The sequence below is a fragment of the Mauremys reevesii genome, linkage group 1, assembly GCF_016161935.1.
Source record: "Mauremys reevesii isolate NIE-2019 linkage group 1, ASM1616193v1, whole genome shotgun sequence".
In the NCBI taxonomy this organism is placed as follows: domain Eukaryota; kingdom Metazoa; phylum Chordata; order Testudines; family Geoemydidae; genus Mauremys; species Mauremys reevesii.
This window is the reverse complement of record NC_052623.1, coordinates 192,101,499-192,128,948: the sequence shown is the minus strand read 5'-3', so window position 1 is coordinate 192,128,948 and position 27,450 is coordinate 192,101,499. Positions and strand designations below refer to the sequence as shown.

The following is a 27,450-nucleotide window of genomic DNA, read 5'->3' as shown; positions in this document are numbered from 1 at the left end:
CTGTTCCAAACAAATTGGACTAAAGATAGTGATAATGATGCATACTATTTAAGATAGTTGCTGAGCTACTGGTCAGAGATTTCTGACTTGGCAAATTATACCGACCCTGTATATGTCTAGAGTGTTTGTTTGTATTTCCTTATTTTTTTATGCTTAGTGTGTTTGTGTTTAAATAAAACAAAGCATCTGATTAAGACTGCACTTGAAATTCATGGCAATAGGAAATTTCATCTAGCATATATGAACGTTAGGTTTGCCTTCATAGTAGTTTTGAAGAAATTCAGCATCTAGCTAGACATTAGTTAATGGACACTTAAGATAAAGTGTTACCTCTTGTAGCTGTTCTCTTACATAACTGTTCCCTGTAGCTTGTGGAATTCAAGGTTAACTGGAGGTCAGACTGCACTTTACATGTTTAAGAAAACATACAAAGATTTTGCAGTGATATTATCATTAACTACAGCCTGACATGACATTTAAAAATAAAAAGGTTGTAAACCAGAATTTTTTAGTGTTTTTAATTTAATTTGGATTTATTCTTCACAAGTAAGGATAGTTGATGTACAGTAAGCAACTTCCTTTTAAGTCATACAACCACCTCTGAGGAAGGCATACAAAAGTGTGTATTTTATTTTCATATATATACATATGCAGGTAATGCTGTTTGAGAAAAATCTAATTTACACAGCCAAAATCTGCATATAGTAACCATAAATGTGAAGGATTGAAGCCCACCTTAATCATGATATTTGTATTGCTGCTTTATAATTTTAAAATATATTTTAATTGGCCACTGTATTACAATATTTTTTAAAATGTGTTTTAATTGGCCACTAACAGACAACGCTCATGGATAGGAATGAGATTAAATGACACACCTTAATCTGGAGGCACCTTTTTATTTGGGGGGGAATTAAGTGCTTCCTGTGATAATTTGGTTGTAAGGCATCTTGTTGAAACAAGAACAAAAGCAAATATGCATTTGAAATATCTGAGAGATCTGAATTCTCCTGAAAGAATAGAACTAAAATTTTATTCAATACAACTATTTCTTTGTTTCATTACAGTTTCATTAAAAAAAAAGTAATGATGTAATTATAAAGGTACTTTAACTGTGGCTTCCATATGGCAGATGAATTTCTAAAAACAGAATCTAACTTTCTCCTCATGCCTCCAAAATGAAACTAGAGCAAGACCTAATATTTATCCAGTTGTTGAGAAAATGTTTTTGTAATCTCCAGTTAACTTTCCCTTGCACAGGAAAGTAACTTCATAATTGGTTGTTACCAAAGCTAATGACATGTGAAGGGTTAACTTAGTTTAAGGTCAAAATGTATCCCAAAAGTGTTGCGTAAAAGACTTGGAAATGTATTTTAGTAAAAGAAAAATTACTTTAAATATCTATTTTAAAGAAAACCTTAGTAAGAGAACCGATTCTAAATTTAATTCTTATCAGTATTTTAAATTCCTGTATTACAAAATAGTCTTGTTTCCATGAAATGCTTTATATTCTTAATCAAATTTAAGTATCTAAGTAAAAACTGCTGGATTTTCTGCAGTGCTGTGCACCTCTACCTGACCTTCCCGTTGACTTAAATGGGATTGGTAGTTGCTCAGCACCTTTGAAAATTAGAGTAATTTTATTTTGTGTATAAATATGGGTTTGGGCACCTAATGTTAGGCTCCCAGATTTGAAAATATGGACCCCTGTATTTTTTTTTCTGTAGCTCTACAAATTCAGGAACTCCAATATTCCCCTTAAACAGGGCCAACCATGGATCAATGGCAAAACAAATAACAGGGATGAGTGACAGTATATAAAATGATATTTTAAGTGCAATAGTTAAAATATTTAATCCACCTCAAACAACAGTTAAGGTAATGCCTGTTGTCATGCATAGGGATATATTGTATTAACCTCTGGGGTTGACCATGTTGATTTGATCAATATATATCCATTCCCCAAAATTACTTATGCTTCATATTTCTACAAAGGACAGAAAGTAGCATCCTTTTTTGTTGCTGTGGGGAGGATACACACACGAGGAGCTAACTGAATTAGAAAGGATCTACAATTCGTTTTTCTTCAGACCTACATGCCAAAAATATTTCTAGCTGGGATGTATTGTGTGAACTGAGCGACTTTTTTTTCTTTAAAAGGCATTATAACTAGTAAATAGTAAGCATAGTTTTCCTACAATGCTTGATAACATCATAGTTGGTAAACTGTTGTCCAGCTGACAATAGATTCATTTTCTTTTGTTCCATATTCATTAATAAAAGTACCCTTATGTAAAGTTATTCCTCCTCTCCCAGATATATATATATACGCATACACTCTTTCTTCCCATTAGTTCTTTGGCCCTTATTATTCTGACGAAAATGGGAACAAATTGCTCTAAGGAAGACAAATTCTTTAAGAAAAGAGCGAGGCAGTTAAAGAGAACAACCAAATTGCACAATATGCTGCAAGGTTGACTAGTACGCCTTTAAAAATGAGTTAAGTTTAGTGTAAGTGCATCTCTCCTCTTAAGATATTTTAATGTTTAGCCACAACCCTCCTCCCCCCCTCCCGCATCCAAGCATAGTGGAGGGATTTTTGTCTTGTCAACTAACCCCCTCTAGTGCTGAACAGGCTGCATATGACCTGCGGGCTGCTAGCAGCTTCCAGGCTAGGAAAGCTCTTCGCCGCTTGCTGCACACACACGCACGCACTCAGTATCACCTCTTCTCAGGAGAGCAGCTGAGGAGGGGCCGGCGAGAGTCCGAGCTCTTCCTTGCTCTTCACCTCCCCCCTCCACCTGCCACATTGTGCCCACATTTAGGACCAGCCGCATTACTGCGATCCATTTCTTTTGGTTGGGGGGAAGGGTGTTCTGCAGCGAGCAATGCCCGCTGCTTGCAATGTCCGCCTGCCCAGGGAGACCCCCCGGCTCTGCACGTCGGACGCCAGCTCGGAGCCATCCCGCGGGCGCTAATGAGGGGTGATCGCTCCAGAGGCGGCAGAGAGGAGCGGCGGCAGCACCCAAGGCTGCAGCCGACCTGAAGGCAAGGCAGCCCGGGAGAGAGCCGCCGCACCCGCACCGAGCGCCGCCGCCGGATTGCTGCTCGCGCCCCGGCGCAGAGGGAGACCGCCCGTGGGGCAGGCGCCGGGGCTCCTGCGCGCTGCAAGTTTTGCCGAGGTGTGAGGCGGCCCGGGGAGCTGTCCAGCTTCCTTCAGCGTCCTCCCGCCTCTGCCGGGGGGGCCGAGGGCTGCAGCTCCCTCCTGGCTGCGGGAGGGGGGCGGCTGAACCGCCTCGGCGTCGGCTCTCGTGGGGGGCCCGGGCGGGATGGGGATGCTCCGGAGCAGGAGGCTGCCGCCGCTCTGGGGGCTGGTGCCGAAGCTGCTGCGGGGCTGAGGGGGCTGGCGGCGGCAGCCCGGGCGGGAGGGCAGCGAGCTCCCACGCCCCTAGGCAAAGTTCCCGGAGCGGGCCCGGCTCCCGCCAGCGGCTGCGCTCCAGGGCCCCCCAGCCGGGACGGCAGCTCCAGCCCTCTGGCCGCTGTGGCTACTCCTCCCTCGGCCGCCCCGGGACCCCGCCAGCGGATGCAATTACTCCAGCCTCTGCACCACCTGGCGGCAGCCCTATCCGAGGCACCTGGCCGACTGGACCCTGCCCTCCGGCGTTGGGGGCAGCAGCGTTTCCCACTGGCCTGGAGGAGGAAGGGGACCTGAAGCCCGCCCCGCCTTCCCGGGGCCAGGACCAGGACCAGGGGGCGCCGGCACCAGCCATGGGGGGTTGTGAAGCGAGAGGTTTGCTCTGGAAATTTGGCCTGTTCTTCCCTTTGCTGACGGCGTGTCCGGCGGGCTGCAGCCAAGTCTCCAGCAACCAAGGTAAAGGGAGGCGCGGCGGGGTGGGCTTTGCTCAGATCAACTTTTCTTACCTCTAGGCACCTGGCTCTGACAGTCGGGTGCTGGCTGTAGCCATGGCAATGACGGGAGCAATATGCTTATCCTGCACGGCTGGGGGTACTTCGCTTTCCCTCTTCTAAGAGGGCGAATTGGTTGCCCCACTTCGGGGAGTGATGGGCGATGTTCGAACTCTCGAGCACCAAGAAGAGGAACAAGTTCAGGGGGATCCCGCAGCCCCACCGACAGTGGCTGGTCCAGTGCTCTCGGAGGAAATGCTCTCAGTGAGCAGGAAATGTGGCACTGATTAAAAACCTCAATGAAACTTGTGAAGACCTCAGTTCTTTAAGTTCACATGTTACCTACATACTATTCGTTTGGCTCAAGTGAGATCTATGGATACAGGCAGCAAATAGATTAAATATTCTGCCCATTTCGGTAAAATACAACCTGTGTCGTCTTTGTAGGGATTTCTCTTGGGTGGGTTGATTGTTTCTGGTACAGATACTAGGAAACAGAAATACCTGTCTTCTTCGTTTGTTCTCTATGAATGATTTGGCAGGTAACTCCCTCAAAGGCAAGTAGATGCCTCTCTTTAAAACTTAGTGTTTCTGGAAAGGAAGCATGTAGTGTGTGTTTGAGGTGGGAGGAGGTTGAATATTAGAACTGTTTTATTTTGCAGTAAGGGACCAATCATACCCTCTGAAGTCCACAAAAAAACTCCCTTGGGTTTCAAAAGGGATAAGACTGAACCCTAAAATACAATGACTAGAAAAGTGTGCCATCCTGAATGAAATTGGTGTGGTATTAAGGGGACTTTTTTGCCCTATGATAGCAATATCAGAATATGTAGTGTAGAAAGGAATCTTAGTCCTGACGTAATTAAGATCGTATTGGGCTTTCTTTATCAATGTCTGTTTTCATAAGTACATAACTGTACATACAGTAGAACTTGATCTAGGCTGAAAGTTGGCACAGAATGGTAGCATATTTTTATTTAAAATGTGAATTATAAGATGTGCTTTCCTCTTATTTAACTCAAGAAGCACGTTCAAAAAATACTTTTCGAAGCTCACAGCATCTAAAATGAGATGACTGCTCCCTCTATTAAGAAATCATAGAAAGATCTCAAGATGACATTTTAAACCTTATTTTGCACACGTGGCAATTCATGGTTGCCCAAAATGCTTATTTAATATATTATCACAGGTACATGCCACTTACGTATTACTTGACACAATATATTTTACCCCCTTGGCTACAGTGTAGTCCATGCTAAAATGTAGTCTCTGTACCAAAAATGACTCTACACAGTAATCACTCTATTTAAAAAGATCCATAGAAAATATACTATGTATTCAAGGCACATTAAGATTTTGTCAAAGAAATTAAAAGGAAACAAACATAGCTGAAGGTGAAACATACTATATTGCATGCCATCCAACATCTGAGTAGAATAGAGAATTTCCTTAACTGCGTCCTTAATGTACTTTATTTTCCTGCCAAAATACTGGAGGACATGTGTGATATATTTAATCTTTAACTGTTTTGGATATTTTGGCATGACTCAACTTCATGTGATGTAGTTGAAGGACAGTTTTAAAGGGACACATCCTAAAATGTTTATCTGAAATATTTTTAACCATTATCATTATAAGGAATACCTGAGATTGCCACAGTAGAAAAAGATTAGAGGAAAGGATTTTTTTTAAATCATGCATTTGATAACACTAACATAATCAATTTCATGTTTCCTCAGTACAATAAATTTTAATGGAGTTTTATCACAAGAATAGAAGAAAAAATAACATTTTTAGACACAGGAAAATGTGATCATAACGCAAAAATTTGCATGAGGAATCAGGGGCAGGTATAGTATCTGAAACTATACTTAATACACGTTTTTAAAAATTATTAGAGATTAAGTTGATAATGACTCTTCTATAATAAACTTTTTAAAAGTTCAAGTATTGTGATTTTTACATTTATAACCTTACCAAAACCATTGAGTACATATCCTTTTTTCCATAGAAAACACAAATCTTCCATAGCACCACAATATTGTTAGTCTTTTAGCTCACCTTCTTGCTAGTGCGTACTAAAGTCTGCTATATTACAAGGCCTATCCAGGTATACAAATATATATGTAGTTAATAAAGCAAAGTTTGTAGTCATTTTGAAAAATTTAAAGCCTGATTATTTGGACTAAAGATAAAGATTTTTGTAAGAAATAATTTAAATTAGATTAATATCTGCTAATTGATGTGTATAGGGGTAATTAAGTTGGCAATAATGTTTAAGCATAGTTTACCTTACAGGGTCAAAAATTATGAAGAAAAAGTTAAGTAAAACAAATTATCCCAAAAGAGAGTTCCTCCACAATTAGTTTCTTTAAAAAAATATATTTTTGAAAGTTTTTTTAAATGCCTTTCAATAGATTTATTCAAAGAAAGAATATATCTTGCTAATAAGTGTCATGAACAATGTTTGGATATCCAGTTATTTGCTGAGTACAGTACTATGGGATTTCCTAACAGTTTCATAATTTCTCCTTTTACACTTCACTTGTGAAAACTTCCAGTACTCTAGAGGTCATTTTTGAGCATCATGATTATATTATAAAAATCACACAGTTACAAAATCCTACTCAATCTGATATTAATAATGAATTGAAAATGACTAAAATAGGCCCCAAATCCAAAATGCATACATAAGAGCATCTGCTTAATAAAATGTTATCCAATGACGTTTAGTTTTAATGGAGACTTTCTCAAAACAGAGTGAAAACTAAGAAATATTGCATTAACTCAAGGTGGAATTGAATGGAAAATCTGGCTACACTGGGGAAGTCATTCATTGTATGAACACACTCAAAGGATTAGTATTAAAATACCAGTTACTTAAATCTGGAAACCCAAATGTTAAGCACCTATAAGAAATTTTCAAGATCTTCTGTAGTGCACTAAAGAAAAATAATAAGACATTGCTGTACTCAAGTTTTCATATGGCAACATTTCAGAATATTAATTTTGAAAATGGAGTTGGGTAAATCATAATAAAAAAGGCTGATTAACTTCCATTGAGTTTTGAGTTTGGCTTTAAGATTTGATGTCCTTGACCTTTTATCTTTCAATTCATATTTGCAAATGGTGAAGTCAACATTACTATAAAAAGTCTAGAAGAATCACAAAGGAATATTCTTCCAGGAGAAAAATAGAAAAAATAAATGAATTACTCTATCCCACCATGGCAACGAAAAGACCCTTTAATGCAGTGTTTGCAGTTAATCCTCTGAAATGATGTATTTCAGTATCATGTCAATAGTATACTCCAGTTTATAAAGGACTAAGTAAATCCATAGATTCAGAATAGGTAAGGGTTCTTTTCCTTTAAAAAAAACAGACTGAAACCTTTAATTTTTTAATATAGTTCCTAGACTCTTTGGTTCTTACCCTTCACTCAGTAAATCAATGCATGGTGTCTTGTTCTATCTGTAGCAAAGCAGACTGAAACAATAGTATTGACAGAGGAGTGAACTTACTCATTTATCTTAATGGAGTGGTGAGTTCAAAAATAAATTGCAACTATCCTAAGAGCTAGTTTCTGCTGTTAAAAAGATCTGTGGACAGATGAGATAATTGTCCACACATTTCTGTGCAGAAGCAGTGAATCAGAAATCAACCTTAAACAGGCATTCTTGCAACATAGACCTCACTGGGTGGATCTCGGGTGGGATGTTTGTCCAGACTCACACTGATCAGCTACCAATATCCAACCACTAGCTAGCTGCATAAATGAGACTAGATTTTATCCTGTATTACTGCTTAGTTGTTTGGCTGTCAAACGCAGAGCAGACTTCTGCTGTATTCTCGAAGATACAGAAAGTAGTATCCAAACTACAAGTCACTTTATCAGAAATATACTTGTCTAGAAGATGTGGGTCACAACAGATCATTCAACAAATTATTCAACAATCCCAGATATTTTTTAAATATCTTACGTTAGAAGAAGACAGAGCCAACAATTCCTGGGCTGCACCCTCTATTAAGTTATTTACCATTTTCTGTCACCAAAAGTTTAGAAAGAAGAAGAAAATGATGGGGTTTGCAGAATTTTATAACATGTTCCATGCATGTCAGTGAACTTTAAGAGCAAGTCATATACCTTTTTGGATATTATGTATCAATGCATTTTGCTAGCTTGTGAAATGTACAAGCTTGGTCTGTTTCATGCTATTTTTAAAAAGAAACTGTATCCTTTGTCCACATAGCACAAGTGATCAGTATCAAAATGATGTCAAATTTTAATGATGAGATTGATTTCCCTTCCCCATCACCCCCAGTAAAATTGAAAAGCTTGGCTCAAAGTACAGATAATGGAGCCTTTCAGCTATAGGTCAGTACTTGAAATCTGAGACAGATTAGTAGTCATTATCAGCTGAAGGAAGTTGGGGGATTTTTTTAAAAAATCCATTTCCTAATGGATAAATACATACCTCATATACAACACTGTCATAATTGCACATGCTGAAACCACAAACAGGAATAATGAGCATATGGAGTCAATGGGTATAGAAATTGAACTACTTGCTTGCTACTACAAGGTTTACCTCCACGTCAGGACTTGAGACAGTATGAGGAAAATTGTGCTGCCTATTGTCAACATTGTACTTATCTTGTAGGCAGGGGGGTTGTCATTCTGGATTGTCCCTCTATACCTTTTGTTAACATGAAAGTCACTATGGAAAATATGAGGGAAAATGAAAAAAAGCAACTCTACCAGTCTTGGAGAAGTGTACAGCTTCCCTTTAAAAGACCATAAAATGAATAATGAGAACAAGATTATTTCTGCCTCAAGCTATCAATAATTTTTATAGAACTTAAACTGTTCCAGAGTTTCCTAGAGCCATATAATAATCTTGAGTGCTAATGACAGCACTGGAAACTTCTGAGTAGCAGATACGCGTGCAACTTTATATATCTAGTAGTCTAGAATATCTGAGATAAACAGATTTGAAGAGAACACTTCATAAAATATTGGTTCTAAATGCTGTTAGCACTTTCAGTTCATCTTTATTTGGCAGTACTGAAAGTGAACCGAGTGTACTTTAATTTCCAAACACCTTCAGATCATCATGAAGTAACTCTCTTTCAGACTTCATTATGATGGATAAAGATGAATTTAATCAATGGAGTGGAATGAAAGAGCAGGATGATGTAATTGTATCACCCAAGGATGATAAAGTACTTTCTAGTTTACTAATAACCAAGAAGGATGTTAAATATGTCTCCTAGGAACAGACATTTTTTTAAATCAAGAAGCCTTGATAACTTGCATCCAAGAATCCTAAAAGAATTGTCTGAGGAAAATCTCTGGCCTGCTTATGTCAATTTTTAATAAATCTTGCAATACCAGGGAAATTCCAGAAGACAGAAAGAGTATTAATGTTCTGTCAATATTCAAAAAGGGCAAGCAGGGTTACTATAGACCTGTCAGCCTGACATCAGTCCCAGAGAAAATAATGGAAACGTTAATACTGGACATAATTAATAAAAATTAAAGGATAGGGATGTAATGTCAGTCAACATGGTTTTATGGAAAATAGGTCTTGTGAAACAAACCTAAGCATACTATGGAACTTTTAGTGCCTGGTAGCAAGGTAATCCAACCTTCTTCTTTTTTCCATTGATGTCCTTCATTCCAATTATGATTTTGTTACCAATTTTTCAATGAATTCATTTGTGGATGCACCATTCTTGTCTTTCCCATGTCTAAGAATAATACTGTTCATTATTAGTAGGCATTAGAGATTCTGTTCAGTTATTCCTGTGAGATTCCATTTAATTTAGAACATTACTTCTAAGGTGTATATATTGCTGAATACAGTTCACTGGTAAATTCTGCTTCAACTCAAGTGCTCATTTCACAAGTGTCTTCTGCCTGAGGCCTGTTTATATATCTGAGAGTACAATCTGACCTGAAGTCTTTTTTGTTTGTAGTTCTAGCAACTCTGGAATGTTTTGCTGATGTGTCATTGTTCAGTACATGTCTGATGTCTGATGTCTAAGTATCTCTAGCATTTGTTGTCTCAAGTCTATGCATTTGGACTAAATTCCAACAAAGTCTGCAGAATATAGAGCTGGTTGAATAATTTGAAAATATTCATTATAACTCTTGGCATGGTTTTCATGGAACAGTTATTAATGACTAATTTTGTTCACTATTCAGTCAGCTCTATAAGCAGTCAAATAGCATTAGCTAAGTAATTCACAATTTTTCTACCACTTGGTAGCTTTCTGTAAATATTTTTCCACTGTTCAACTGGCTCTACTGCATTTTAAGCCCCTTCAACCTCTGAGCAGCACCTGGTACTAAATATTACATATTATCCATATGTATCTTAAAGTTCAGCTGATTTGCACAATAACTGCAAAATTCACAAATTTCTTTGGTATACGAATTAGAACTGGTCAAAAAAATGGAATTTCCTTTCTGTGAGAAATTCTGACACTTCAAAATTTATTTGGGTCTGAATCAGAACAAAAAAGCTAAAATTTCCCACAACACACATTCTGAATATTTTTTATTTGAAGCCATAGAAACATTTAGTTTCAATAATATGGAAACATAATATAGAATATTAACTATAATAGAGGCACAGCTCATAGTATTTCTTATTAAGGTTGCCCAACACTTCCCAGTTTAAGACCCAGTTTTCAATTTCTTATAAAACTTTGCCAAACTTTAATTGTTTGAGCTAATATTTAACATGTGGATGAATGTCTCAGGGTGAATTTATTTGGAAAATTTCAGTCAAATTGATTCATCTGTCCCCAAAAATGAGGTTATGAAAAAATACATTGCCAATATTTTTGTAACATTAAAAACAACCTTTTCTTTGGAAAGTTATCGCATCTCTGTGCTTTGGAACATATCATGAAATTTGGCAGGTGTGGGCTTTGCATATTGCTGTCCCTCCGAAAATCTTTCCATATTTTGTCAAATTAGAGACCTTTGAAAAATTGCAGTTCACACATGTTCATTGTAGACTTGCCAGTGCTTAGCAGCTAAACCCCAAAAGATTCCACCCTAATTGAGCATGCTCAAGCCTCTGGTGGCTCCTAGTGTTGATTTAATTGTGCATGTGCCATCTCCACAGACACTGAGCATGTTCCTTCATCTCATACCTCCTGGTGCTGACCAGACTATGCATGTGCCAGCCCCACAGAGCAACTGAACATGCTAAACCCCCTCACAACTTGTACACATGACAGGACTGCGTATACATTATCTCCACAGACCACTTGAGCATGTTCCCTCCTGCTGAGGACTACAGGAAAAAGTCAGACTTTCCCTATAAAAATGGCTGTTCCAGGCTGGGTACCAGAACTGAGAGCAGGGAGCCTGTCTCTCCTGTTTTCTCAGTGAATCCCTGCCAGCACCCAGGCAGTGTGGAGGAGGAAGCCATCTGATTCAAATGCAGAGGGGACAAAAACCAGGTCTGGTGAATTGCAGGGTAGGACTGGGGAAGTAAAGCTTGGAACTGAAGGCCAGGATGGAGGCTGGCAGTGTTTGAATGCCTTGAACAGCAGCAGTGTTTGCAATATATAATCAAACTCTACTGTTGTCATTATTGTTATGATACTTGTAGAACATATAATACATTTTAAAAGTTCCAATCTCTGGAATTCTTTTTGCTATAATTTCCTCCAATTCTCCTTCATTTATTTTAATTCTCTGTGTAGCTTAATAGTCAGCTTAATATTTTACCTTTCTGTTAGCTTCAGTTTTGCAATTTTATTTTTTAACATCCAATTAATATCATCCCACTGTATTTCTAGATAGTTGGTCAAATTCAATACATATTTTTGTATAACGATACATTGGTTGTTAAATTTAGTATTAGGCTATCATCTGCAAGTGACATTATTATATGATTATTTTCCCAGTTTTATTCCTGCTCTTTGTTTGCTTTTGTAATCCAATGGCTCCAAAACTAAGGAAAACTATTGTAGTGAAGACTGGATATCTCTGGCCTCTCAATGCTTATGACTTATGTCTGTGAGCAACTTCACTCACAGGAGTATAAGCAAGTGTGTGTGCTTGTTCCTTAAAAGTTGTAGCAGGAAGTCAGGCAGTATTAGGGGATGGGAAAGGATCTAGTTAAAACGCTGGAATGAAACAGGCATTGGTAGCTTGAGAGCTAATACTCTGTCCTTTAGTCTAATAAAATTCCTTTTTCTGGTGGGAAGAAAGTGACAAGAGGGAAGATTTTGGCTCTTAGCAGATGTTGATCTTGTAGGGAAAGGGTTGAATAAGTTCTGTGAAATCATTTAGGCCACTGGATATAAATAAGGTGGGAATAGGTCTCTGAGGGAGAAGACCTAGGGTGTGGAAACAGCAATCCCAAAGAAGGCAGTTCTGGGGCAGCGTAACCAAAGGAGAAGTTTGGACCTGAATGTTACCATATTGATTCCTTTGTTGTTAAAGACAAATCCCAGAAATAGTGAGCTTTGACTCTAGATCATGTGTGGACTGATTTTTGTAAAGCAGTTTAGGAAAAGGGCCTGTTTACATTAGCTTTACCATGATCACTTGATAGTGAGTAGTCCAGTACAATCTGTGTGAGTAAAGTTCCGCACCTACACATAGGTGTAGGATCAGGCCCTTGTGCAGGAAAATTCAGCTGACATATTAAGTCTTTATACACTTTCTCTGGAAACCAACTTTTGATAAAGTGACAGAAAATAGTAGATAAAATTATCCAGAGCATTTCATTAATTTTTTTATGTGTTTGCCAAGGAATATTTACAATTCTTCACAAAAAGCTATATAATTATTAAATCGCTCCTTCTCAATTAACATCCTTCCCCCCATTATTAGCTAAAAGAATCGCTTAAATTACACTGCATAGTTTTCAAAATCATTTCTAACAAGACAAAATTGTGCACTTCCTTGTCTGTGTACTCTAATTTGTGTAGGTTTTATTTAAAAAAAAATTATTAATTTTGTTAAGGCTGTTGCTGACTCAAAGAGCCCGAGGCGGAGCAACAGCAGGGTTCGTTGCCCGGTGTGCGTCGCACTAATTATCACACCAGGGTGGAGAAGCAAAACCAGGTTTATTTAAGCCCAAATAGGTGCCAGGGAGAAAAGCATTCTCAAATCCTGCACCCCGATACAAGCGGTTTTCCTCTCTTTATACAGAACTTCAGCTACGCATTCCCATTACCCCCACACTCCTCCTCTCCCCCCATATCCCCACACTCCTCCTCTCCCCCCACCTTTCATTCCCATGCAGCAAATACACTTTGCAATAGCAATCACATGAAGCAGTTATGTCATACTTGGCAAAAAAACACCTTAGCTCGTTAGCAACTTTTCTGTGATCAGTTATCTGTACTTTCCCACCGTGGGGGCTACGTTCTCATGCATATAACTTTAATTACAGCACCTGATTTCCGCCTATCTTATTTAATATTGGCTACATCTAGTATCAAGCAACCTTACCACTGCAGTAATTAGCACATAACACAAAAGGTTACAAAAGTTTAGTAAGGCTAACAAAAGCACTTTACATAAAGGTACTTTGGGTCACATAGGCCCAAAGTCACGACTTTGGTTTACTCAGGCCTAGTGGCACCAACAAGGCCAATAACAAAAATTGAGTTTTGGTGAAGGCTTAATTGTCATCTATTTGTCTTAAGTTGTTGACCAGGCAACTTCTTTGCTTTATGCCCAGATTTACCATACCTAGGCTTCAACCCAACAAGCCTCTATTCAGGGGTGAAAATAACATAAAAAATTTACGAGTATTCCAGAGTCCTGAGCGGGGTGTGGCCTCAACCAGAAGAGGTGGGGCCTTTGAAGGTTTAAGAGAAGGAGAGGCTTATTTTGGAAGCTTCTCAGTAAGTTACAGCAGGAGTCCTGACTTCAGAGAAGTATGCAAGCTGGCAGCTACCACAGACTCTAGAGACGTGACTAGCCTTCCTCTGGGTCAAAGTTATAAGCGACTGTAAACAGAGTGTTGTAATGGAAAGTGTTGGGCAATTTTAACTATAGGCTGCGCTGTCAGCCCTACCAATAATAAAATTATAAACTATAAATTATATAAGAAACTTTAGTAACTAGACTGTATGTACATATACTAATTTAGCATGTATAGAGTGTCTTTCATCTGAACATACTCTCTATACAAACATTAGTATAGGAAAAAGTTATCAATTTTACAGATGAATAAACCAAGGCATAGAGTGATTGTGATTTGACTAAGATCACATAGTGATTCAGTGGTAGAGTTGAGAATAGAATTCAGGAGTACTTTTTTCACCAGTAAATACCAAGATTTCCTTGTATTAACTACGATAATGATGCATGTAATTCACTTCCCTTTTCCTTCCTCAGTTCTAGTCCATCCATTTTGTTGCCATTGTACATCACAAGTTCCTGTAATATTTAATCTGTACACTTCACTATTTATCATTTTCCTTTCTAATTTTGTAATAAGTAGTTTTCTTTTTAAATAATGTCCTGCAGCTTTAGCGTTACTGGTTTTCCATCATATTAGAGTAAATTGGGGAATTATTTTTAATAACTACAGTCTGATAGATTATGTATTTTATACTTGGGAGATGTGCCTCAAGAAATATATGATGATTGAAATTGGTGCCACAGATGGATATTTTGAAAACAAAAAAGAAAATCAATAATAGATTAGGCTTGATTAGATGTTGACATTTAGCACTGCAGATCTAGAATGTTAAAATTTACTGACAAGACAATCTTCCTCCTAATTTGCAACAGTACCTCTATTCTTAGTTCATATATATCATTGTGCATATATTGTAAAGGTTAATGAAGAAATGATAATAAAATTAGCAAAAAGCTCATCTGTTTGTTCAGAGATTAGCCTAAAGGGTTGACTGTTTTATAATATACATTGTCATATGTGAAATCTAATATTTTTGTTATTATTAAATTTTATATTGCTAGAATATTTAGGTGAATCCAAAGACCCTTATGGCCTCATTTTTTCTCTCACACCAATTTTATTTGTACTGTTGTTCTATTGAACTGAGTGAAGTTACTCCTGAATTACACTGATTTAAACTAGAGGAGAATCAGCTCTATAGTGAAACAGCATTAAACCACTGCTTGTGGTTTTAATAAACATATCAAACACTGGTCCTAGTATGGAACATGATGGCGCCTTACTGTTAAGCGGTGTCATAATGAACAGTGATACTTTATTCCTAATCTTCTTGTCTCTTAACCAGTTTTTGATCCATGACAGTTTTTGATCCTCTCACTCCATTACTGCTTAGTCTGCATTCTAGCCTCTTGTGAAAGACTTTGTCAAAATCTCCTAGGTTAGCTTTTCCAGGAGCTAGTTAAAAATGGCTGAAGAAGCCACGAATTGCAGCTTGGCACTTCCTCCTTTAATCTCCATCCTCACAGGTGACATTTTCTCATTTACAAGTGACAAATGGTAGTTTAGAATATTAAGAATATTTTTGATTGTTCCTGTTCTCAAGCTTCTTCCATACTTTCACTATGAAAATATCTTCTTGTTTTATTAAATTCACTTTTAGTGTTTGCAAGGTCCCCTTCCTGTTTGTCCCCAGGAACAAAAAATGCTATTGAACATCCTTAGTTTAACTGTAAATGTTTTAATTCCACTTCTCCCAAGCCCCAACAGCATTTGTACTGAATAGTCAGGGTTTTCGTGGCACTTCAGTTTCTAAAGCAGTGGTCTAGGGGAGAGAATATCTGTGGGAAAAGGCAGAGAGGGACTGGTTGTTAAAAACAGAGAGAGAAAGTTACAAGTGTAACTGCCTTTGACCCTAAAATCTCTATGGATATGTTTTCGAATTAGTTAAACAGCAGTGGGTTTATTTTGCTCTTCCCTATTTATGTATAATGGGTTGAGGGGAATAGTTTTTGCTTGAGTGAAGTAGTCCCAACTGTGTACCATTTTGAATTGGTGCACAATCATGTGATCATCAAAGTGTCCCAACCAGACAATCAAACTGCAGCTTCTGCAACCAGACTGTAGTCGTTCTCACTGAGGGCCTTTACATATAGGTTGCATCGGCATCCTCCTTGTCACCCTTCCTGTTTAATGTGCATGTACAGCGGATAAAGATGTTTTAGATCAGGGGTCTCAAACTCAAATGACCATGAGAGCCACATGAGGACTAGTACATTGGCCTGAGTGCCGCATTACTGACACCTCCCCCATACTGTCCTTGGCCCCACCCCCACTCCACCCCTTCCATGAGGCCCCCACCTCTGCCCCGAGTCACCCTTGCCTGCCCCTATTGCAACCCCTTCCCCGAAATCCCCACCCCAACTCCGCCCCCTCCCTGCCCCCAGGGGGTGGAAGAGGGGTGTGGGGTATGGTGGGGGCTCAGGGCAGGGGGTCAGGGTGCAGGAGAGGTGCAGCAGGGGGCTCAGGGCAGGGAGTTCGGGTGTGGGGTGCAGGAGGGGTGAGGGGTGTAGCAGGGGGCTCAGGGCAGGGAATCGGGGTGCATGAGGGGTGCAGCAGGGGGCTCAGGGAAGTGGGTTGGGCTGTGAGGTGTAGGAGGGGTGAGGGGTGTGGCGAGGGGTCAGGGCAGGGGATCCAGGGTTCAGGAGGGGTGCGGCAGGGGGATCTGGGCAGTGGGTTGGGGTGTGGGGTGCAGAAGGGGTGAGGGGTAAGGGGTGTGGCAGGGAGTCAGGGCAGGGGATCAGGGTGCAAGAGGAGTGCGGCAGGGGGCTCAGGGCAGTGGGTTGGGGTGCAGGAGGGGTGAGGGGTGCAGCAGGGGGTCAGGGCAGGGGATCGGAGTGCAGGAGGGGTGTGGCAGGGCTCAGGGCAGTGGGTTGGGGTGCAGGAGGAGTGTGGGAGGGGGTTCAGGGCAGGGGGTCAGGTGTAGGGTGCGGCAAGGGGCTTAGGGCAGGGGGTCTGACTGCAGGAGGGGTTCGGGGGGGCAGGCTCTGGCCTGGCATGTACTGGGGGCAGGGTAGGCTCCCTGCCCGCCTGCCCTGTCCCTGCACCGCTCCGGGAAGTGGCTGGAATGTGGGGGAGCAGGGGCACAGGGTGCGTGTGTTGCTGTTGCTTCAGTCACTGCCCCCAGCAGCTCCCATTGGTTGGGAACGGGAAACCGCAGCCAATGGGAGCTGCTGGGGGCAGTGACTGAAGCAACATCAACACACACCCCTGTGCCTCTCCTTCCCCAGGTTCTTTCCGCTTCCCGGAGCAGCGCGGGGGCAGGGCAGGGCAGGCAGGCAGGGAGCCTGCCCTGCCCCTGGTGCACGCCGGGCCAGAGCCGCTCTAGGTTTTAACGCTGGGGGAGGGCGGGGGGGCTGCGAGGAGCTCACGGGCCGCAGAAAATAACGTGGCGGGCCGCGTGTTTGAGACCCGTGTTTTAGATGGTGTCTCCAATATGACATACAATTTGACTTTTCATTACACCTGATGGTCTCTGAAGGAGATGAGTAAATAAGTAAAATAAAGCAATTTATGCTTAATCCAGATAATGAGGAAGCATAGCTGATAATAGTGGGAAGAATACAATGGAAATGGCCAGGTGGGTGTTCCTGTGGGTGTTCCTGTTTCCAACTCTCACAATTTTATCGAGTCACACAATATTTTGTGCTTTTCGTAGGTTATTACCCGAGAATCTCAGTTTTCATTAAAAACAAGTACTTTTCTAGCCTTCATGGTTGCAGGGAAAAACTTGAAAACATAAACCCTAAACATTCCAATGCCAGAAGGTAAATAAAAAGAACCCCAATAAAATATTTTTAAAAAACTTATTACTTTTAAGCCAATCTTTGAGGGGCGAGGGGAGGACTAACATGATGTTTGAAACCTTGAGTAGGCCTGAGTGTACCTTTTAGTGGAATTCCTCCTATGACATTTGCTAATAAGGTTTTCTGTCATGGGGTCATTTTGGATCCATTTGTGCATATGGACTCTAAAGTAACATCTGTGGTTTCTACTGTAGTGCCTTTTCCCACCATAATTAGCATGGAAGCTGACTGCTGCTTTTCCATGTTTACCTCACCACATTGATTCATGCAACTGTAATATCTAGGTTAGAATACTGCAATGTACTCTACTTGGGCTACCTTTGAAAAGGGCTTGGAAAGCTTCAGATAGTACAGAATCCATCTGCTCATCTCTTGTGAATGGCAAGTTATTGTGAGCATATAGCTCCACCATGGCATGCTCTTCACCCAATACCTATTTGCTATCAGGTTGATTTGCCCACTGGGACCCAAATGGTCAGAGATGCCCCTCTCTGTATATATCCTATAGAAAGAGTGAAAATGCTTTTCTGATCGGGGTCTTTTTTATTACCAGAATCTAGTGAGCTAGGGAGAATTGTGTAAGATTTCTTTGACCTTAGCTGGTATTTTCTTAGTAGGACATATGTTTATATTGGGCTTGATTCTGTGGACTTTCTCCCTACTAGTCCTTGTGCAATTAGACATGTTCACCAGGAACCACACATGTCAGAGTTGGCAGAGATAGAGTTTTCATTAATGTAAGGCAAGACACCTGCAAAATACAAAACTCCCAGGTATAGAAATTCAGGCAAATTCATGGAAAGAAGTTAAGAACATGGCCCTGTGTTTAAATTTAGTCATAGATAGCAGAAGTATAGAACTAATACTGTATGATCATTTGCAAACCTGGATGCCAAATTAGTCATGACAGTCCTTATTTAGATATGTAAATAAGTGGCCTGATTCTCAGAGCTGCTGAGCACTGACAACTCTGATTTGACAATTACTCAGCACCTCATTAAATAAGGCTATTCACTTAGGAACTTAAATGTGTTTAACTAATTTTAGGCACTCAAGTTTGAAAATTTTGGTCTAAATGCACCATATGTTATAAAGATTTTTGTGTTCTAATTTTAAATGCAAGTAAAAGAAGAAAACACTCTTTCTGGAAAAACAAGAATCAGATTTTAATATGCAAGGGTTTATGATGAGTTATCAAACTAGCACTCTACAGTAAACAGAGACTATTAAAATGAAGAACAAAGCAGAGGAATAAGCACAATCCAATTTACATGTTCAGCAACTCAAGATGCAAGAAGAACACACTTATAAGCATCCCACTATGGTGCTGGACTTCATCAAAGTGCTATTTTGAAAGCAAATGTAAAACCAAATTTCTGTGTACTTTAAGAAACACAAAGACTTTTTTTATTGCTGTAAAATTATACAAAGTTTCATGAATAAAGCTGACAAAATATAAAGAAAGAGACTTTTCTTTTATAGGCAGTAAGACATAATGGCAATAGATAAGTAGATTGATAGAAAGAAGAGGAAAGGGTTAAGCCTATCGACTTCCTCTTACAGTTTCTCTTAAATGAGCATTCTGATTTGCAATCTTTTATTTTTATTAAAAAAAATAGCAAAAAACCCCCACCATATGTGTGAACACCTGTATGTTTCATCATGGTATAGCTGTGTGGATTTGTACAGCTTTGCAAGGTTCTGAGCCTGACAAAAATGCATAGAAATGAATTGTTTAAAAACATTTAATTGTTTTTAATTAGAGCGTGTGGGGGTGTCATATGGTGGCTGGGCTCATGAAGTAGAGATGGAGTTCAGCTGTATCTGTGAAAAACTTAGCTCATTTCCCTGAGTGAGGGATATGACAAATACGGCAATCGCATGCAGTGTCTTTGGGGCAGCACATTGTATTAAGTTTATGAAAGTGTTATATAATGCTGTGGGCCAGGGATTCTGTGCAACTCCAAGGTGGGGAAGGGTTGTCACAGCTCCTCCAGGAACTAAGAACAGTTGGGAGTGGTTAATGTGAATCATCCAAGTTGTAAACACCACCAGAGAGGTATCTGGGGAGGTCTGCATATACTGATTCAAAGTGAATTTTCCACAGATAAACAAATAAAGAAAGGGCCTTTGTCATAGAAAGGCTGGGTTTAAACTCATTCAGGGCTTTCTTTCTGATCCAGCAAACAGACAGGACCTTCTATCTATGGGAAGCCTGAGCCCTTGCAAAATGTTTGGGAAGATTTTGGTCTAGTTGGGCCCTGTAAGACTGAGGGGTGATCCCTCATAAGTTTTGAGCATATAGGAACTTTTCTTGTTTTTATATGGCTTCTCTGTGATGTTTTTATTTTAAAAATAAATGTGCTGGCTTAGAAAGAGCTGTGTGGTAACTTGTAATGGCTGTAGGGTGACCAGACAGCAAGTGTGAAAAATTGGGACAGAGGGGAGGCAATAGGCACCTATATAACACAAAGCCCCAAATATTGGGACTGTCCCTATAAAATAGGGACATCTGCTCATACAGATGAACAGTACACTGTTCATAGCCCTCAGAGAGAAAGCAGTGCACAGGTGCTGGCCATTAGGCAGACTGTGACAGAGAAGATGAGTAATGAATGAGGTCACCTGACTAATTCAGGTCAGGCTTAGGAATCCCAGATAGGGAATGTGAAGAGCTTGGGTGAAGTCTTCAACACTGTTGCTTGGTAGGACAGAGCCTGGGAAGCTGCAGCTGGCCTAAGGAAGCAGCTGCAGGTAAGAGCTGCAAGGGGCAAGACTGGCTTCTGTAGGGAGTAAAGGGAGTGTTTTGGAGTAAAGGGAGTGTATCACCCAACTCCAGAAGCAAGGGCTGAGGACTCCAGGTTCCCAGAGGGTGACACTGTTTGGGTTACAATCCAGCTCCAGGAAAGAGGACTGAGTTGTGGGGGTCCTCATTTGGAGAGAGAGAGAGAGAAACATTGAACTGAAACTAGGTCTGGGAAGGAGGGTTGCCTTCTGATTAGAGAACTACTTGAACTGTGGAGTACTAATGTGTGGCCTAAATAAATTGGACCTGCTCCAGAATGTTTTAAGATAATATTGTCTAGGTGGAGTCTTTGAGAAGCCCTGAGAGTGAGGGAAACTGAGGCAGGGTGTTGCAGAGCCACGCCAGGCTACAAAGTGTGCTCTGGAGGCAGAGCCCCATTTATAGGGGAAAACAGTTTCAACTCATTAGTCCACTTTTATTATGCAAAACTGCTCCGGGTCACAAAATTCAGTTTTGCAGGACATTAGTGCATAATGTGTGCTGTGCCCTTTGGAGGGTTATGTTACAGATCTGGGCAGTAATTCAGAAACATTTAATCTGTGTGTTTTGTGAGGCAGGGAGAGGGGGTTCATGCTATGCTTCTTTGGGGTGGTATACTCTGAAGGGACAATAAGTTAGTCTCTTGACATCCTTCAGATTCAGGAGCAGAAGTTAACACTGAAAGGGATGGTTTATCAATATCAAGGAAATGGCTGAATGTCAGTGGAGATGGGAAGGTATTATTTGTATTGTAACATTTTGGTTTTTAAGTATTGACAGTTGTTTAACAGAAAAAGTTGGAACTATATCCTTTGAACATTTTTATCTTCAAATATCTTGTAGCTTCTTTCATCTTTCATGTTTGTCATTTCCCATTTACTCTGATATTAACAAAGTGTTATTAGAAAAATTTCCTCCCCTGTGTTTTTAATCACATGCTGTACCCAATGGTGCATGTGTTTGCACAGAGGATAGGAATGGTCTGGAATATCTAGTTGTTTTAAACAACTACATTTATCCTAACCATAACCAAGGAAGTAGCTGACTCCACCACTTGGCAAACAAACATGCTAAAAGTCAAGTTCCTCAGGAACTATGCAGAATACAAATAAACATTTGGCTTCTAATTTGCCTAAATGTTTGTTTTACCCAATAGTTTTCACCAGTTAGGCTCTGTTCCACTTTTGGCAACTACGGTTGTAACTGGATCTGAAGATTACTACTTTGAGCTACAGAGAGAAGGTCCCTTAAAGAAACACTGCTTTCTTCCAACCTCCTTACATACTGTATGCTAAATGCTTCTAAGCAGCAGCATGTTTGAAGAAAAGTTTCCAGGTTAACTGAAGTTGCTCAGTTGTGTGACCTGATTTACTGAATCACAAAGTTGAAATAATTTCCTCCCCTCACCCCATATGTTGGCTTCATCTGGAGATAACAGCCCATGGCTAATGTTATGCTATACTAAATATGCCAAATGACACTTATACATAACAAGCAAAAGAAATTGTGAATCTTGATATTATAAAAACTTTGAAAAGCTGTTGAGGTCGCAAAATATGCAAAACTTAACCTTTAAGAGTTGTACATCTTCATTCTTAGTTCTTTAAGTCGGGTTATGGGAGTGGATGAGTGAAGGATACAATGTGTGTCCCTTCTTAGATGATGATTCATTTTGATGCTAAATTTAACACATTTGACCTAGATTTTCCCACCCTACCTTTAACTATGGAGGGGATATTATACTAACTGGGGAGGGTATGCCTTGTATGTGGAAGAGTCCCTTCCAAATATATGCCAACTCAAGCTTTTATCGTGCATTTTTTTTTCTTTTCTTAAACCCCAACTTCTGGAGTCAGGCAATTACATGAAAATCTCAGCTTTCATTGCAAAAAAAAGTTTCTATCTCTCATGGTTAAGGAGAAAAGCTTGAAAATATGAACCCTAAAGGCTAAAACCCCAGAAGCAATATTGCCAACCTCAAAAAATTATGAGTCAGACCCCAGAAAATTAGGTGGTTTATTATTTTTAGATTCCCCCTTCTCACCCCAGTGTGTGACAATTATAGTATTGTCCAGTCTCCTGAATCACAAAGCAAGGTGATTTTGGCCCCTGCTGCAGGAGTTGTCACTGGAAGACCCCACTGAGATCAAATTACACAGATTTCTATATAATGTGCCTATTGACACAGAGCTTCCAGCTTCTCCTCAGACTCCAAAATTCTAACTGCTCTGTCTTTCTTAGCCCCACATCTACCCATCCCCCAGTCTAGCAACAAACTATGCACCTCTCCCAAATCCACATTTGTCCCTTGGCCCTCAGCATACCTCTCCTGCAACTCCAGAAGTTCTTCACCTACCACCACCACCCCTTACGAGGCCTGGCATTGCCGCATCAGAAAGGAGAAGGGGTGAAGACAACAGACTGACCTGTTTGCACAAGAGGAGAAGAAGGTACAGAACCACAGAAGGAACAGAGAGGCTCTTTCTGCTCACTCTTCTCCTCTGTGAAAATACGATCTGCTACTCCCTCTCCTGCTACTCAAAAATTCTGAGAGGAAGGGAAAGTACTCTTTTTCCTAGAGCAATGTTGATTTGGCTGCCCTTCCCCAGGAGGCAGTGAAGTTTAGAAGGCAACCAATCAGAAGTTTTTTCTCCTGGGCAGGGCTGAAAGTTGCTTTAGCAAGGATATAAAATCACACAATTCACAGTTAAATTGTGTAAATTGGCAACACGGCATCAGGATTTATTTAAAATGTTTATAAGTTTCTAACTAGTCTCATGATTTTAGTCTCTCTCAAGCACTCCACCCAGATTGTAGCTGCCTCGGGGGGTAAGGGGGGGGGAGGGCTTATGTGATAGTGGTTTTTTTGTTTTGTTTTTTAAACTGGAGCTGTAATAACTCTTGGATGCAGCTTCTCTGGGAACTAGAAGGAGGATACGTCTTCCCTGTTTGGATCTGTGGACAGAGCCCTCTGCAGAGAGGGGGAGGAATAATACCATAGAGACATCAGATGGTACCTCCGTACTATTGAAGGTGTGTGCGGTGAGGGGTAAGACCTCTCTCATGTAGGTTTTTGGGGCACAATCTGACCCTTTAATTTTTTTTAAAAAGAAGACATGACACAGTAGAACTGTCACTCTCTCTAACATACCCTTTGCACACAAGTACTAGTATAATGTCCTGTAACTATACAGAAACATTTAATGCAAATTAATAATTCTCCTAAATATTTTTTCACTCCATGTAATTCTGTACAGAAAAAAAGATGAGAAATGATACCCAACAAAGTGAGACAGCAGCTGATGTTTTATCTTAATGTAGTATAATTCATTGTCCGTTTTCCCCATGATTTGATATCTCTTGGTCATTAGAAAAATTGCTCAATACTGTCTATTTTATTGCTCTTAAATCAAATAAATTAAGCAATTGAACAATATAAAAGAGGTAATCTACACTGCTATAAATTTGTAATTTACATGAATAACATTTTATTCCCCTTTCATCTGTTATAAATTATAAGATCTAAATCATTTATTTTGATTTGTGAGTGTACTAGAAATGCATGAATTACAGGCATCAAGAAAGCAAAATGAAATGCTGATGAAAATATCTATCACTGTTAGTAGGAAAAAACAGTTAACTGACAGTGTTTAACAATTTGTTGTTTTTTACAGATGATGGGTCAGAGAAACATCTCCAGAATCTGATATTAATATTCATTAAATATTCTGAGAAGGGTTTTGAACAGTCAGGAAAATTAAACCAATGACCTGCTTTGATTCAGGTTCTCTTTTAGGAAGTGCTCATAGTGAGGCAGTTGCTGTTATAAGAATTTAGGGGTCTCATATCTGACTAGTGTGATAGACCCAGGCCAGTGGGTACAGCAGAGTAGCAGAAGGCAGATATACTGGCCACTGGATTAACAGTTTTCAGTTCCCTGACTGACCAGAGCAGGGGCTGCTCCAGGCTAATGAGAACACCTGACTCCAATTAACCTGCAAAGAGTCAGGTGAGGCCATTAAGGTAATGTGACCACCTGACTCTAATTATGGCTCCTCTGATACTATAAAAGGGATCACTCCAGTCAGGCAGAGCAGAGCTGGGAAGCCAGAGGAGAGGAGAGGAAGTGTGGCTGAAGGGCTGGTTAATGAAGACACCCTTAAGTCATTGGTAAGGGAGCCCTAAGGTAAGGGTGAAGAAGGGAGAAGCAGGAGAGCTGTGGGGAAGTGGCCCAGGCTGCCAACAGCTGCTACCATTAGGGTCCCTGGGCTGGAACCAGGAGTAGAGGGTGGGCCTGGTTTCCTCCCAACCCACTACTACAGGAGGGGAAGTCAAGCCTCTGTAAGGACAGGAGGCTAAACTGTTCTGAAACAAACCCCTAGGGACAATAGAGACTGTGGGAGTTCTCTCACCAACCTCCTTGATGGCTTATGATGAAAAGGGCTCAGTAGACTATAACCCTGGCCCTAGAGAGAGAAGGGCTATGTGGAGGGTTGCAGTGAGCCACTGAGGCTAGCATATACTGCCTAGAAGCAGGGGACCCATGGGGACAAGGTTGGAGCTCTGCCACAGTAGTTATTCTGTTAACTTGAATTTCTCCTAGCTTTTATTATCATAATAGTCATACTTGCTTTAAGGTTCAACAAGAATCTAGTATGTTTACCATTTTATCAATCAGGAAGATATTTGATTAGCTATAAAGGAAAGTGAGATAGGGTTTTTTATTATATGGTGTTTTTAGCATATTCTTTCCCTTTACCTCTGCATTTAACTAGGAATGACTTAACGTTTTCCGTTCTACAAATATGCTGGTTTTACCCTTATTCCTTCCAGCTTATTCACTGACACACCTTCTTCCCTTTTAATAGGTAATATATGAAAAGAGAAAAACCTTTGACCATAAACTGTTGTTATGCTTACCAATGTAAATCTTGGGTTGCCTACGTGTTAACTCTGAGAATAATGGTGGTGTTCCAGATTTACTCAATTATAACTGAAAATGCAATGTGACCAGTTGTCTGAAAAGCATACAGTCCACAGTGGTTGGTTATCATCTGAAAGTGGGCTAGAAAGGAGTATTTCAGGTGTTGAGTGACAAATAATTTTATCTCCCAAATCACTACAGATTTATAGTCTAGACTCTAGAGGAAAAGAGAAATGTCAGATCTTGGTTGTTTCTCAATGCCAATTCAGGGATGTGACTCCCACTATCTTTGAAGTAGGTTTCTGTGTCAAGTGTAAGGGGGCACCATGATTAAAACCAAGCAAAATAGTCACAATTATTAACTATGGCCTTTTCTTGTAGCTACAGGCCACAATGAAAGGCTACGGCTGCATCCACACACTACCATGGAGCTACAAATGGCAGCAAAAGGCTTTGGTAGTGGGGAGGCAGTAGGAAATGTCTTTGGCAGCTCCTTGCTGTCACAGCCTTTCCCTGCAATGGGATGCTGCACTGATAACAATAGCTCTGTAGACTTAGGTGGCACTGTTTGGGCATGTAGAAAGCCATGCAGGTTATATACTCTAAGGGTTCAGACATATAGGGCACTCTGCTCTATTTTCCTAAGCCATGCCTCCTCCTCGTGCTGCTGTTTATATCCCTGCTAGCTGGGTATGCAGTGCCTGCACTCTACATTCCACTAAGTGTAGACTGACTCTGGTTCTTTTATAATTTAAATTAATAGAAATAAAATAATAATCAATGGTTACTTTAGATACTAATATTTTCAATATGCATTTAAATGTAAAATATTTGCAACTACACACCTCAAAGAAGCTTGTCATCTCAAGTGCTTAAATAACAGCGAAGGTTTGAACCATTGAGAGGAAACATACATGAGGTACAAGTAACCAGCACTCTTTTTGTATGCAAAACATTTTCCAACCATCCGTGGTTTTTTCTTAACATTGAAGGCTTTACAGTGCTAATAAAGGGAATTACTTTCAGTAAAACAGTTCTTTAGCAACTTTGAGTTGGTTTAAATTAATGCTTTTACTTGCAAGGTGGGGAGGGTAAAGGAAAGCTTATTTTATGGCTTCTGTTAATCTCTTCTGATAATTCACTTTTAATTCTGAATTCCAGCATCAACCAATGTGCCACTGATCCATGCTCTCACTTATGCCCAAGCTCCTTGATCTATTCTGTCCATCATCCATCCTTCCCCCCCCCATCATAGTTCACCAATCAGTCTTCTGTCTCTGAATCCCACATCTTTCGCCAGCTTCCCAATTAAAATCTCTGCTTCTCCTTCTTCTCCTTACCCCTATGCTTTCATTAGACCCCAGTCCGTTCTCTGACTTCTGCTGAGCATCCCCAGTTCATCCTCTGTACACCTATTCAATCCATGATCACTGCCATCTGTCCATCTTCTGAGACCCCCAGGAGTCCCCTGTTTACCTTTTTCCCAACCCCAGTACCATGAATCAATTTTCTGTCCTTCATGGTAATTATTTTTTTCATTCCTGCCGTTCCACCCAATGATTTCTAGACAAATCTCTCCTCAGTCCAACCCTCTTCCACTCGGCCTCCTCGATCAATTTTTTTGGGGGGTGGCATCTACTCATCCTCTTAGGCCTATCAATTCACATTATGCCCTCCCAAAATACATTCTCTGTGCTTGCTACAGCCCACCCACTTAATCCATCTTCTGCTGTATAGGCACTGCCAACCAACGGATCCTTTAGACAACTCAATCAACTGGCTGTTTCCACAGCCACCGTTATTAACTGATTCTTCCCGAAGGCTACTTTTATTCTTAGGCATTATCTCTTCCTCACTGCCATAGCCAATTCACCTCATCCCTCTAGAAATCTGCCTCCCCCGAGCACTGCACTCCAGCCAGGTGACCCTCTGCCTCCCCGTGACAACTGATCTTCGGGTATGTCTACACTATGAAATTAGGTTGATTTAATAGAAGTCGATTTTTTAGAAATCTCTTTGATACAGTCAATTGTGTGTGTGTCCCCACTAAGCGCATTAAGTCAG

The 27,450-nt window shown here is 40.3% G+C and overlaps 1 protein-coding gene across 3 annotated transcripts in view; it reads left to right on the top strand.

The window, feature by feature from the left end:
- The first annotated feature begins 3,145 nt into the window (after positions 1–3,145).
- The window catches only part of EPHA6 (EPH receptor A6), an 855,214-nt gene continuing 830,909 nt past the window's right edge, over positions 3,146–27,450 (top strand). For all 3 annotated transcript variants that reach the window (XM_039534481.1, XM_039534488.1, XM_039534472.1), the window contains exon 1: positions 3,146–3,871. In XM_039534481.1, the coding sequence (XP_039390415.1) occupies positions 3,769–3,871 (103 nt within the window). In that variant the 5' untranslated portion in view covers positions 3,146–3,768. The remainder of the gene's footprint in view (positions 3,872–27,450) is intronic.